The sequence below is a fragment of the Oreochromis aureus genome, linkage group 12 (genome assembly GCF_013358895.1).
Source record: "Oreochromis aureus strain Israel breed Guangdong linkage group 12, ZZ_aureus, whole genome shotgun sequence".
Taxonomy (NCBI): domain Eukaryota; kingdom Metazoa; phylum Chordata; class Actinopteri; order Cichliformes; family Cichlidae; genus Oreochromis; species Oreochromis aureus.
The window spans coordinates 3,601,867-3,617,148 of record NC_052953.1 but is presented as its reverse complement, the minus strand read 5'-3'; the positions used below and the strand labels follow the sequence as shown (position 1 = coordinate 3,617,148).

At 39.1% G+C, this 15,282-nt stretch overlaps 2 protein-coding genes across 2 annotated transcripts in view; one reads left to right on the top strand and one right to left on the bottom strand.

Annotated features, from left to right (window-relative positions):
• mapk1 (mitogen-activated protein kinase 1) overlaps positions 1-9,000 on the bottom strand; it is a 42,479-nt gene extending 33,479 nt beyond the window's left edge. Inside the window, exon 1 of the mRNA XM_031756597.2 lies at positions 8,623-9,000. Within this exon, the coding sequence (XP_031612457.1) occupies positions 8,623-8,768 (146 nt within the window). The 5' untranslated portion in view covers positions 8,769-9,000. The remainder of the gene's footprint in view (positions 1-8,622) is intronic.
• A 3,079-nt stretch (positions 9,001-12,079) lies between these two features.
• Positions 12,080-15,282, top strand: part of grsf1 (G-rich RNA sequence binding factor 1) — a 9,675-nt gene continuing 6,472 nt past the window's right edge. The window contains exons 1-4 of the mRNA XM_031756577.2: positions 12,080-12,216; positions 12,333-12,580; positions 14,602-14,746; positions 14,844-14,999. Of these exons, the coding sequence (XP_031612437.1) occupies positions 12,380-12,580; positions 14,602-14,746; positions 14,844-14,999 (502 nt within the window). The 5' untranslated portion in view covers positions 12,080-12,216; positions 12,333-12,379. The remainder of the gene's footprint in view (positions 12,217-12,332; positions 12,581-14,601; positions 14,747-14,843; positions 15,000-15,282) is intronic.

The following is a 15,282-nucleotide window of genomic DNA, read 5'->3' as shown; positions in this document are numbered from 1 at the left end:
GGAGCAGTTTCAGACTGAATGTGCTGCTTTGTTTTTACCACAAACCGTATAAAAGATAAACGCCGACACCGTGATGTCACCCACTGGTTAGTTAAGTCCAGTTCTGAAGCCTCGAGTTGAGCATTTTCACCATCTAAAGAAACTAACTCAATCTTGGGCTAATGGCTTGTAACTGACAGGAGCATATTCTGAATAATCTGACACTTAAAGTGATCAAATTTTACAAAATGGACTTTAATATTTTATTCAATATGACCTGAAATGAGTGAATGAGCCCATGTATTTAACCAGAATCCATTCATAGACATGATGTCTGGCTGCCGTTTTTCTGTGGCCTTCTGTAGGACTACAAGTCTTTTTGCAGCCACAGGAGTAATCCTCTGGTGGCCATTAAACAGAATCTCTTTCCTAAAACAGGCTTCACTGAGCGATCCCCACTGCATACTAGGTAATATAAAAACTTACGACTTATCCCCTCCTGCCGTTTTCCTTCTTCCAGTGTGATATGAACAAAAAAGTGGAATCTGACCAACTATCGCCCATCTTTTCAGATGTAAAACTTTTTATAAACATGAGCCACTTCAGCAGCATTCCCCCATGATCTAACTGCTCATGTGGGCGGGTTGAAAAAGGCAGAGTATGCCATGGCAGCTTCTGAATATTATCACAGAGGGCGATACAGTATCTTGTGATTGTGTAAGCATACAGTGTTAAGAGGCTCAGTGTACCACCAATCTGTGGAGCGTCCGCTGGAAAGCCCTGACATGAGCAGCCTCAACAGGCGCCAACAAGAGGTTGTTGAAAGCAAAAATAGGCCTGCTCTGAAAATGACACAGACATACCTCACAGTCGACTGGTAAGCAAATGTCTTCATGCAGCGTACCGACTTACAAAGAATCTGCATCATGTTTCAGGCTTTTTTAGAAAGATAAACAAAATGTGCACTTAATGAGAATTCACAGAGAACCAATATCCTGCTGTACAGTGGGCGACCAGAACGAGAAGTGGGATTCTTGGTCCAAAAATACGCTCTTTAAGCAGAAGCTTACATCAGCGATACCTGGGGCTGGTAAAAAGACTTCTGGTCTTATAGAACCTCCGTAAACACTTTTCTGATTACTTTATCGGGTCAGTCACTCATTTTGGGTCATAGTGAATAAAGCACGATCATTATAAAAGTCAAAAAGGAGAAATAACATGTGAATGCTGATTTGCTAATGAACTGTCAATAACAAACTAGTCAGATCAACCTGCAGCTTGTCATGTCTGGTTTCAAAAAAGCAAGATGGTGACAGTTAAATGCTCAATATGAATTTGTTTTTGTGGTTTAAATAATCCAAAGGAGATAAACCCCAACACAGTAGAAACACAATCATAATCTTTCAAAAAAAAAAAAAAAAAATCACAGAAGCAATCAGCGTATCGCTGTGCATCTGTGGCTTTTACTCACGTTTAATCGCTATAGAAAATGCACAAAACAGAACAGTGCATCCTGCTTTACTGACTCATAAAGGCCAGCTGACTGCAGCCCAACACCACCATACAGCAGCGCAGCCTGACAAAGAACCGACTGATGATATTTAAAAATATTTCAGATGCAAACTGAGGGATGTCTGAAGTACACCCTGCACCACTTTCGCTGGCTGCTGCACATCAAAGCTGCATGACCAACTGGCTGAAAACCACAGGTCTCAAAAAGAACGCAGCAAGAGGAGCGCAAGGAGGCTGAGGCTCGCACAGCACTCGCTCCAACCGCCTCTCACTCAGAAGCATACACAGCCAAAATACAGTAACACTACCAGAGTCGGTGAAACAACTGGGCTTCAACCTGAACCTGAGTAAGGACTGAGAAAGGATCACTGATTTGTGAATATAAGCGAAACTGAAGTAGCCATCATGGGACGGCATCTGTGTCACTCCTTCAGGCCCATACAGTCTGCTTTACTGTGAACGAGAGCGCAAGTACGAGGAGCAAAGCAAAAAGATGTTAATGGTAACAACATTAGGTGCTTACACCAAACATGTATCCGTTTCTCTATTGTTGTTGCTATTACAAAGTTATTAGATCCTCTGATACTTAGTGTGCACAGTTTGGGCCAGTGCTAGTGCTGAAATCAGAAGCTATACGCACCCTGAAACATATGGCTAATAAAGCTACGGGAAGAGGCCGGTAGAGTCTGGAACAATAAAAACCACCTGTAAAAGTGGCAAGAGTGTCTGGATGATAGCTGAGTGTTCAGACACACTGAAAACCACGATGACACAGCTCAGCTGTCCAAATACCTGCCAATGTCATTGTGGGACAAAGAATAAGTTTTAAAGTGTACTTAAAAATTTGCAAGGTGGGGGTCAGCCTGATATGGAGAGGCAACTCACTCCACAGTTTAGAAGCTATGACTGTGAAAGCTCCATCCCTCCCGTTCTTCAGTGTAATCTTCCGGATAAGGAGGAATAACTGGTCAGCTGATCTGTGACGTTGACGTTGTAAGGTGGTAAGAGATGTGCAGTTGCTGGTGGTTACAATCCATTAAGAGATTTTAAAAATGTTGTAATAATATCCTAAAAAGCACAGGAAGACAGTGAAGGGAGGTCAGAACATGGGATATGCTCTATCGTATAGGGTCTAGTATGTAAGCGAGCAGCATCATTTTGGACCAATTAAACATCCAAAAGGGAAGCACGATCTGATCCAACAGGGTGTAACAATAGTCAAGTCAAGCTGCAATAAAAGCAGATGTAACTCTCTCAAAATAAGAAGGACTTGACCATAGAAAGAAGCTTTAACTGGTAAGCCTTAATTTATTTTACAGTGGATTTAATCTCTTTACCTGATTTTAAGTCAATCTATTTTCATGCCAGGATTATTTATAATAGGCTTAACATAAGGATCCAGTCCAATTATGGACAAATACAACTGATGGCTCCAAGAATCATGTCCTTGGTCTTACTCTCATTAAAACGGTCATCCAGGTTTTGATGTCACTGAAACCTAACTTTTTAACAAGCACTTCATTGTGCGTGAGGGGCAGGTAGATTTGGGAATCATCAGCATAGAAGTGGAAGGAGATGCTCTAACTTAAAAAAAACAAAACAAAACTATAGATCAGATGGGAAGTGAGTACAGAATTGTCCCCAAAAGAGAACCTTCAGGAACTCCACAGAGGAGCAAGATGACTGACCCTAAAACTTCTTTGCAACGTATACCACTCTAAAGCTGTACCTTTAATCTCCGCACAGTGCTTAACGTTGACTGGGTCCAAGGGCAGAATTTAAAAATTTGAGTCAGAAGAAAATAAAAGAGCATTCAAAATTCCTAAAAGTATAAATTATGAAGTCAAAGCTTTACACATTTTTTTTTTCTCTGTAGGAAAATCTGCGAGAAGATTAGAATTGTCACATCTATTTAATAATTTTTAAGAAAAAAAACAAACACAAGTTCTATTGTAAAACATTTAAAATAACACCTAATGGCCATACATTTTAAAACCTGTGATTTTTTTTGATCAGCCAAGAGATTTTTGCAAAACTGGATATTTAAAAAAAAAAAAAAAAACTAACAAAAGAAATTTGAGTTTTGAATGAAGCAAAAATCACTCGAGTTTCCCTTTCAACCTAAAATGTTTTGTTCGAACTTGCCCAGATTCATCCCTTAAAATGGACTAAAACATTCCTGAAACTGGTCACAGCACGCTTTTTCTGAAAAGGCCCTTAAAAGAGTAGTATTACAGCTACCGCCATTAAATACTGCTGACAAAGCTCCAGACAGACAGAGGATCATCACCATCATTCAGTAAGAACCCAATTTTGGAGGAAAATATGAACCTTGATGGTTACTGGAAGTGACACCTGCAGAGACCACACTGACAGAGGCCACTTTTGGGTGATGGAAACAAAGTTCACTAAAGAAAAGTTCAAACCTTTCACCCAGTTGGCAGTTTGATGGACAGGGAAGGTGTGGAAAGGCCACAGCGATGAGATCCAAATCTTAGAAGCAAAACTTTAAACAAGTCACCACTTGTAGGAAATTAACATAAACTGCTTGCCAAGACGACGCCTAGAGCATTGATATGTTCGATTTACAGTTCTACGTTAAATCCACCTTCCTGGAAATTACGTTACAGTGATACAGATCTCAAAAAGCATAACTGGTCTCTTTGGTAGTAATACTCCATGTAACACAGTTCATCAATTAGCACAACAGTTCATAAAACAAGATAGCATGTAATAAGATGGACAGGGATGCACTGCATTTAACTTTTGTCAGTGTCAAACCGACACACTAGAGATAGCGTGGCTTAGGGTACGCCGATACCAAGAACCGACCCAATACCACTGTTAAACGAATAAGCTCTAGTCCTTACTGTGGGGAAGAGACTGGAAGTCATTCCTTTATATTTAAGGCAACAACAGGGTTAAAGTACGCTGCTTTACAAACTGTGTGAAATCAAATGTGGCAAATAAATAAATCCAATAATATTCATTTATTGAGCTAGTATTTGCAATCAAAATAATAAATAACAGCTCAGTGTGAAAGACATTATGGTAAATTTATGGCACACTGGTTGTCAGTTTGTGTAGGTTTGATTACACAGAGGTGTTTGCAACCTAAGCAAACATGCTTGTGTCCAGTTCCCCCCTTTCCATAAAAACAGCATGAAGGTCACCATGAATGACGTTGTGCATAAGTATAATGCTAAATTGTTCAAAAGTGGGCTGGAACACGGTTCCAAACATTAAATGCTCTTGTTTCACCTCAGCTCTTTGTAACGTTATAAGTTCTGGCATAAGCTCTTGCTTATGGAAGAATAGCCCACAGCCTGGCTGCTTGCGACACTTCCCCCTGGTAAAACAGCTACAACATGCGGACGTTGGTCTGCAAAGCTGCCCGTAGGCTGACCACTGAACTATTAAGGCACCAATATACTCGTTGCATTGGTCTCTTCATGTGCCACCAGTATAATTGTCACACAACCACATCGATGAGTAGTCGCCATTATAGCACAAATAGCCATTGCAGTATTCTTCTAAAAAAACAAAACAGTATCCCACTCAGGCAGCTGTGATGTAGAAGGAGAAGTTGTCAAAACCGGAAGCAAAGAAGTTTTTTTTCTGTAAGTCTCATCTTTCCAAACTGTGGGAACATCTCCCTCCGTTTACCCTGAGCTTCTATACCGTCTCATTAAAACATCGGTGAAAAAAAGAAAGAAAAAAAAAGTCACCTTTGTGAACGACAGCGCATAGCAAAAGTGACATCACTTTTTGACACATGCTGTGCTGTGGTGTTCTTTCAGCTGCTTGAGCAACTCTCGCAACCTGATGTTTGCGGCCTAGTTGGAGATATAGTGTACAATTGTGCCCTTGTGGCCGTTACCTCCACTTTGGTGATGTATCAATGTACAACATTAGGTTACTGTAACTGCAGTAAAACCTCCCAAACACATGTTACAATTAACATAAAGAAACTGCTGAAGCACTGAGCAAGACAAAGTATCATCATTGTTTTTCAGTCGTGTTAGCTCTCCTGACCACAGTGTGTGGTTAAACTGAAGTTTTGCAAACATACAAAAACTAGCTGAATATCAGCTGTAATATTTTCATGCAATAGTGTTTCTAAAGATGTCCAAGCAGGTGAACTTCTGAAAGTAATTTTAACATGAGCTCAGGTCTGCAACAATGCTAACTTTGCAGACTGCAACACGTACTTTCAAGCATTACTGTAAAAGCACAGAGGTCTCTTTACAAGTGAACATCCTCACATGGAAAAATGTACTTCAATTGGGCTCGACTTGAGCTACGAGTCATTTCTTTGCTCGTACAACTAGCAACTGTGGCTGTGTGCTTTCGGTGGGTTTTCCAGTTTGCAGACGAAAAGGTGCTAAAACAACCTGCTGTGCATCTACACCGTGGGCAGACTGTGTGTCAAAGCCTGTTCTCAGAAAAGCCTGCTCCTCTCTCTAACTACAGAAGACAAAAGAACTACACTGCTGCTGTTTGACACAAGGACAATATATTATATAACGCAGTACAGTGTGCACATTTAAGGTCAGAAACATCTCCTCAGGCTAAAGAAACACATGCAAGAAGTGTTTTCCAAAGTAGAGGGTAGAGTTTGATTTAATACACGGCGAGATGTGGACAAAATTAAGTTACCTTTGATTGCCATTCCTGTGTGGGAATGTACACTACCAAGAGAAACCACAAATGAAATGGTGAATAATTTGACTTTATGCTCTACTGCACTCCTGATAGCATACCATTAGGTTAGAAAATAATGCTTCTGTGGTCTTTCCTGTACATTTCTTGCTGCTTGTAATCTGCCATCAGCTACAAGGAAAACCCCTTGAGATACTCCCACAATACATTTTCCAGGCATTTTATGCAACACCAAGCAACTTAAACAGAGGACTAACCGCATGTAGGAACAAAAAAAAAAAAAAAAAAAAAAAAAAAAAGAAAAATTTAATGAGGTAATGTCAGCTCAATATAAAGCCCACACACTAGCGGTATTTCCAGGATGTTTTAAATGAGGCGGCACAGAAATCAGAATATTTGATTGAGAAAACTGGCCTAGAAAACATTAGGTATGACTTTCAGGCTCATGTGACGTCCTGTGCAATAATTAAGATGATATTACAGGGAATGTGGTGCTGCACATGAGACTGAACATCGTATTTAGACTCTTTACTTAGGTGAAAGTCTCACTTAAGCAGCCTGAGAGTACTAACACAGCACCAAAACAAACTTTACATTTCAAAGCAACATTAACAAAGCAAAAGCAGAATTAACCACATTATAATATCAAATCATAATCATTGATGATCACTTTAATAATGCAGCTGGAGATGATTTAAATGCTTCTGGGTACTTTCATGTATACAAATACATGAAGCTGTTATTGGATTTATATTAAAATCTATAAAATATTAAAAACCCAAGACTTCAAGATAAATCATGTGGGGTTCAAATGACATTATTAGCATCCAGAATGTAGTAGATTAAAACTGCATTTCTGTAAATGTTTAAGTAAATGTGGCAGAAATAAACCTGAAGACATGAAGACACATATAGAGACTAGTGTGTTGATTAAATTACTGCAAATGTCACTGGATGACTACACGCAGCACGTTACAGAAACTGAAGTAAGAGACATTCTTATTTTCTGTTACATTTTTTAACGTCACGCTACTCTGCTTCTACTCGACTACTTTTGTATGGTAGGAAATTAAAACCTGTTTACAACTGAAACACTAAGGTGACATGACGCATATTAATAAATCAATAGTTATGCTCTCAGAGCATCATGAGTACTTGACTCCAGGTACCTTTAAGCACCTAAGCGGGCTCCTTTATGACCTCTTCCATATATTTATGTGCATTCTTCACCCCAATGACGGGAATTAGCTCACTGGTGTGGTGTGGCAAGGATAATGGAAAATTATGCGGAAAACATGCCGTTTTTTGTTTTTTTTATATTAAAGGTTTGAGTTTATTGTAATTTTCCACTCCTAATCACTACATTGTGACTGTGCAGTGAACCATGGCTAACAGACCCAGAGTAGCACTGCTGCAGAAGCCCTCAGGCAGAGAGCTAACTCACAAAGTTAGTATAATTTATTATGGTGTGCAAGAAGAAACTATGCACTTTTACAAAATCTTCTATAGCTATAGGAAAACCGGTGACAAACATAAATATAGATATTATAATAAAGATAATGGGAGGCATAACTGAGACTAATGGGTCATTTTGGTGACTTGAGGATTGTTTTAAAGCAGACACTTTTGTATTTCTGTCCACTGGAATAAGTGGAATTATCATTCTTACTAAAGGGTCTAAGTACTTCTACAAGTATTGTAATTCAATCCAGTTATTTTAAAGCCTCAATTTCTCGACAAATATAACAGTAAATGACACAGTGTTAGTATACATGAAGTACAAACAATTCAATCGTTTATGGCTGCAATATTAGACTGATAAACACAATAATGAATCAATATTTATGATGTGGCACTCTCATGTACCTGAGTTTCCTTCTACTTTAGGAACTTTAAGAATCTAAAACATGTTTACAGCATTTGTCTAGTTAAACAGGATTACGATCTTTAGCCCAGTGAAGAATCTAAACAGTTTTTTCCCATCTCTTTGCGAAACAGCTCGTTAGTCAAAACAGCCTTAAACCTTTGAGCACGATCACTTTCCATGCGCACAGAGCTTCACGTGAGCCTGAAAAAAAATCACACCCAGTAACATTTTCTACTCTGCATTTATTTCTGATCAAATGTTCGGATTCCCCGCGGGCCCCCTCTGCGGACCCCACTTTAAAAGAAATCCTGGAAACGCCTCTGTCCTCCTGAAAGGATCGATATAGCCTCAGATATCGTTCAGCACTGATAACAGCTAAAAGTAGCCACATAAAATGCACTTCCAGGCTAGTATAATGCCATGAAGTCAGCGACCACCGGCCGGGATTTAACTGCCGTCTTCCTTTAAGCAACATCGGCTTCTCGCTGTTGCTTGCTAGCCAGCCGAAACATGACAGAAACGGAAAAGATGCGGGTTAGCCGCCGTTTATGTCGGGCTAAAATCAAAAAGTGTCAGCCCGAGACACTTCGGCTACAACTTACCACACCATCCCGTAGGCGCCTTCGCCGATGTAGGAGAGGTTGCTGTACCGAGGCCCGACGTCGAAGGCCTGCCCGCGGACCAGCTCCGTTCCCGGCCCGGGGCTGGGGCCGCTGCCAGTTGGGGCAGACACCGCAGCTGTCGCCATTACGAAGACTGTCTTTTAAAACGGCTTTTAAATTAAAAAAAAGAGCGACTAGGATTGGAAAAACGTGCGTGTCTGTGTTTATATCCGACGCCGCTGTGACTGCAACAGGGTGTAGAGTGTGGCGGAGGCCTTCCCGACGTGTGGAGTGTTTTTTTTCCTTTCCGTTAACGTGCGTTCAGAGCGACCACACCGCGGCTGTGCTGTCGCAGGCAGGAGCGCGCAGCAGAGGATGCTGCTGCAAGACATAACGGAGGCGGTCACGTGACTCTGGCCTTTATTTATTTATTTTACTTTAAAAGAAAAAAAAAGCTATATTTTATTTCTGCCACAGAAAGGCTGTAACGGAGAGGACTTCAGATAACGTTTACGTCCTTACATCCGAAACATTACAAATATTAAAAAAAGAAACTGGGCTCATGTGAATTGGAACTTTATCAAGTAGGCTATAAATGCAATTGTAATATTATATATACTATATTATATTATTTTATTTTATTATTATTAATATTATTTACCTATACTCTGACGTTGGATTTGAGCAACCTGTTAGCAGCTGCAGAGCAAGATTACATGTTCTTTTAAAACATATAAACACCCCAAACTAACACTTATATCTGTCACAATTTCCCGATGAAAGTAGTTGCTTTAAATGCATGAAGTGTAAACTTCATCCTACTAAACTGCATCCTACTCCTTTTCGAGCACACACATTCTGTTGACATAGATACATGAAAACTTGATGTTTGTTAAGTTTTGTTTTTGTTTTTTTCCCCTCTTGTTATTTCAGTTATATTTGCATATTCAAAATAACATTCTATCTATCTATCTATCTATCTATCTATCTATCTATCTATCTATCTATCTATCTATCTATCTATCTATCTATCTATCTATCTATCTGCGGAGATATTGAAAGACAAAAATGTACTCAAGTGACGAAATGACATATCTACATGTCCTAATTTTCTCTGTAACTGATGAAACCGGTGTTTCTCCATGTCACAATATTTCTAAATTATTATCTGATCCGGCATGCTGAGCTCTAAATAAATTCAGTACAGTTTTAAGGAGATAAAGTATAATAACTTATATATTATTTCATATGCAGCCTTGTCTATATGTAGAGACCCTTTTATTTTAGGTTTTTAATAAAGAATAACATAATAAAGGAAATTATCACCTCGTTAGCTATTTTAAAATAGATTATAAAAATAAGAATTTTCACATCAAAGTTACTTACAAAAATGATGATGATGAAGTTTCAGAATTAATTTATTATAACATAAATATAATATAAATAATGTATTCAATCTCTAAACAAAGAAAAGCGGATTTAGCATCAATGACGCAGCTTCTTCGCATTTTGTTGATGCCACTGATTAATTTTGGAAGGTTATAAACGTTTTTAATTTGCATATAATATTCATATAATATGCATATATATAATATATAATATAATTTTCATGTGGAGAATTTCATTAAATGTTGCACCATAAGGGGACACCTTAAAAAAAGAGGAAGCTGTCATGTTTTTAAACATGTTCTGCTTGCTTTTACCTTTTCAATGAGTGTGCACTCAATGACTTACCTGGTTAAATAATGTTATATTGGCACACTGCACCACCTGGTGGTAGCAAATTGTATTATGCAAAAGTGCAGCTCAGGTAGCTCAGGTATAATTCAGCTTCAGCTAGCATCTCTTCCGCACAGTACACTGATGCTTTGGGCATAAAGTCATAGGGTTTGTTTACATTGCGCTGAGAGCTTTAGTTCCCTCTGGTTTGTAATTGTTTAACTTATTTAGACAAACCTTTAAAGCATAAATAACTAAATGAAAAAGAAGTGAGAGAAAAGAATGAAAACCCTTTACATTAAAAACAAGAAGAAGTGCTGAAAGACAGAAGGTTCGACGCAGATTGTTTAGAAGATATGAAAATACCAAAAACCACGACTAACCACTACTTCCTCATTATCTCCACAGAGTGAGAAGATTTTTACGCACATACTCGTGAATGAGGCCCTTCATAATACCCACACCGATCCAGACCTCTAGATGGCAGTGTGGGTTAAATACTATGTGAGAGAGGAAATGCTGCAAAGCAGAAGTTGCTAAAGATCATCAAGTTTGCAGTAGTTCACAATAACATCCCGTCCATTTTGGCCCACTAAAACAAAAGAAGCCCAGTCTGTTTCTCTGAGCGACAAACTCTTATTTAATATCTAAAGCGGAAATGAACTGTTTAAATAACCACAGCAATGTGCATGTATAATGGCAAATATAAGTGTGAAAAATTCAGCTTCTCTTTTTGTGGCACATTTGTATAACTACTGATGAATCTGTTGTCACACAGTCTTTAGCAGTTTGCACCCATCACAACCAATCCACGTGAAATAATCTAAAAATAACGTTAAATAAATAAAGGACGATTTGGTCTTCTTATCTGGGCTGCTCCCTTTAGGCGACACGACAATGGATCACTTGCCTCCATCTCATCTTCTCCTTGGCATCCTCCTCTGTGTGACGCCAGCCCTCTGCATGTTCTCCTACACTACATCGCTAAGTCTCCTCTGTGGTCTCTAGATTATTTGACCTGAGCATTTTCAACTCTGCCACTCGGTTGTGCCACCGTCTCCTAACCATACATCACAGCAGGTCTTACTAATATGTTAATCATCCCTTTCACTTGTTTTTCTATAATTCAGTCATGAATGATGCCATATATTATTTTAAATTTTTACTGCTGCATGACAACTGCCCAAAAACTGGTTCTGCCAGAGTTTTCTTCCTGTTAAAAGTGTGTTTACCTTCCCCACCTTTACCAAGTGCTGCTAATAGGGGGGTTTATGGTGGTTTCTCTCTATTATTATAACGTCATTGCCTTAAAGGTGACTTAGCTGTGAATTGGTGCTATATAAATAACATTTAATTTAAAAAATACATTTTGAAAAAATAAAAATAATAAAAACACAACAACAGTTGTAACAGTTATTAGCCAGGTTATTATACTTACAAAATACACTAACACAAATAATAAAAAAAGACTTGAGATGTCCACATGACCAAGTCAACTGCTTTCTGAAAGCGCTGCATTCATGTCGTAATTTCTACTGTGATTTCTTTAAAAAAAAAGTTCTCCTGTCAGATACCATCTATAATATTAAAACTAAGAAAAAATAAACCAAAGCTGAACATTTTAAAACATAGAATTATGTCGAAAGAACAGCGTCCTGCCCTTGAAATTAACTGAAACCAAACCGAATTTAAAAAATAAATAAAAATAAAATAATAAAAAAGAATTAAAAATATAAAACTGGTCATTAGCTTTCCTGTGGTAACTGTTTAATGTTTAGACCTTTATTGTGAAAATCCAAATCGGATATTGAGAATGTGAAACTGTTAGCTTGATAGTTAGCGCTCGAGCGCTGCCCTTGACTGTCACCGACCCACGTGAGTATGTTCAGTTACAGGTTATTGTGATGCTAAGCCGGTTGTTAGCTAAGCTAACCGGCGACATTAAGAGAAACCCGATCTAACGCTGTTCGGGCGTCTGCTTTCTTTTGCAGAACAGACTGTCTGTTATTGACCTGACTTCCGGCTCGGTTCGGCTACGATGTCCTGCAGGGGTAAATCTCTGTGGCTTTTACTGCGGCGGTGTGTCGCAGTCAGACAGCTAACGGCACCGACAGCTTCACGCATGTGCGGCTTCACTCAGCAGCGAACTTGGACTTCGGCGGCCCGGACAGCCTGTCTCCAGAGATTGTGCGAGCTGCAGCCCGCAGTTAGAAGCAGCCACAGCCGCTTCTGTACGAAGGTTAGTCTCAGAACAGCCCCGCATGGTTTAGCATGTGTTTGGGTCACAGAGGCAACTAGAGACGGTTAAAGACCAAGAAGATCATTTAAAACTGCTCTGAAGATGCTTCTAGAAGAGTTTATTAACTCCACGGGTGTATCTTTTGGTTGGGGAGCATCAGACACTTAAATTCGTGCTTTTAATGAACTTTTATCTAGAATTGTGTCACTTATATGCAACACTCGAGGACAGAAATATCTCTGTTCATGTAAAGGAAAGCATTTGTACCAAACCCACTTTGGCAGGGGCTAGTGTGGGGGTTCCTAAGTTCTGGTGTAGGAGTGCAGTGGAGGAAATGACTCTCAGAACAAAAGAATCAGTAATTTCTATTGTGAGCCATTTCTCTGTGGTCTGGCTATGGTCAGTTGACCTGAGCTGGTTCTGAGGTTTACCACCTGCCTTCTATAGTACAAACAATTATTCTACCTGAGCTATCATTGCTGCTTTCCGACTCCTAGTCACTCTAAAACTGCTATAATTGTGGGATTTGACAAGTGTTACTGAAAAACATCATCAACTTGAATTGATGACTACATGGTCCTTTTAGTGTTATGTCTTTGTCACTGAAACACATCCAGGCACTTATTTGGGCAGCTATCCTGAAGCATTATCTAAATTAACTTTCATTTCCCTTTCACTAAAAGGGGTATAAAAACTGTATGTACAGAACCCCAAAAGATTGATTCTGTTCAAACGTAGAGTTTTCAGTGGTAGAAACGGTTTGTCACTCATCCAAATGATGTCTACCACCACTGTTTCTTTCTCAAAAATTTTCCTATAATTTTTTTGTTTCACTGCAGCATCTCTTTCATATAATACAGTTGATCCTGGTGCATGTAGGACCTAACCTAGCAGTGACCATGGACACCACAGTCTGCAGCAGTCTGTCAGACATCACTGCCCTGATAGAGTATAGAAATAAACCCAGTTTAGCTTGCACTCACTGCCCAGTATAACATCTGAGTAACGTGAAATGATCATTTCATGACATTTTCCTATATGAAGTAACACAACAGCCACACATCATGTACAGATCCACTTAATAAATCAGGACATTATAGCTAAGCTTTAAATTTACAGTTTATCACATGTACATGTCAGATGTGACATGATATGCAATGTGATTTTCAGACTCCGCATATACCAGTATCATTTCCTAAATGTTGCCAATACAAACAAAGGCAGTACAATTTTAGGCAAAGTTTTAATGATAAAATATATTTTTTAATGAAAGTTTGACCTTATTTGACCTTGAAGAGGAGGTCAGAGGTCGAGAGTAATGTGATATTTCAGTATCATTCCCTGTATACCTACATGTAGTTAATAACTCTGTTATCACCACTTTGACCTTCAGATCAGTCTGTTGACCTTGAAAGAGAGATCAGAGGTCAAATGTTACATGATATTTTAAATCTTTCTATGTTACTCTCTATATGTTGAAAATAAAACCACACTTGTAAGAGACACAGTTTGTAAGTTTTAAGGCCTTTTTTGTCAGTTTTCAGCCAATAAATCATTAAGTTGACCTTGAAGACTTTAGTGGATGTAAGCCAAGTTTTAATGGAACATGCTAACATATCCCCACTCTACACCACTACAAAGTTTTATCAGAATTCATTCAAAACTTTACGCGCCGTCATCTTTACAGACTAAATGAATGAGTGAATACAGAAAGATACTAATACAGAAGTCACAAAATCCTTTCCAATATAAAATCACATACAATTAAAATCGTATCAGTGGATTAAACAAGTCTGCACAGCACAATCTCCATTTGTCCGTAGCAGCTGTTAAAGGTTGTTGTAGTTCACTAATACAGCGATGCATCAGAGCATAAAAAGTTCTGAAAGTGATCATGAAAATCTTAATCTCAGAATCAGGAATAATGAGTTACAGTAATCAAGGTGTGATGAATTGAAAGCATGTATGATCATTTCCATTTCACACTGATATATTGATTTAATTGACGCTACATCTTCCAGACAGGAGGAACCTGTGAGGATGACTACCCACCTCTGCCGGCCTATCATCCTGAAACGGAACCAGAGACCAAGGAGGTTTACATCGTGCAGGTGAAAGGTCTCCCATGGTCCTGCACCACTCAGGACCTTCTGCAGTTCTTCTCAGGTGGGGGTCTGAGGAGTGGCAAACATTTACTTTGTAACTACACAGTATATGAATAAATTAAATGAGATTATTATTTTTTGCAACTACCATGTACCAGAGTGTAGGATACGTGATGGGGTGAAAGGCATCCACCTGACTTTGGACAGGCTGGGGAGGCCGTCAGGACGAGCCTTCATCGAGATGGAGCACGAGGAGGACGTCAGCAAAGCTCTGGAGAAGCACCGGCAGTACCTCGGCCCACGATACGTTGAAGGTTTGTTCCAAACAGGAAGTCCTTGACAAAGAGTGATGGTTTGAAGGAAAACTCAGTTCAGTTTCAGGGTCCTGATGGAGTCAGAAATACAGCTGGAGTGCATGACACACAGGAAATGGTCTGAGGCAAACTCAGACCTACAACTCTGCAATAAGGACTCCTACATGATTGGGAATGACCTTCAGATGACAGAACAGAGTTTTTTATTTATGTGTACGTGTCATGCCATGGTTAGTTTAAATTGGTCCTTTGTTTCTTTATTGTAAACAGTAGTTTAGTTTGC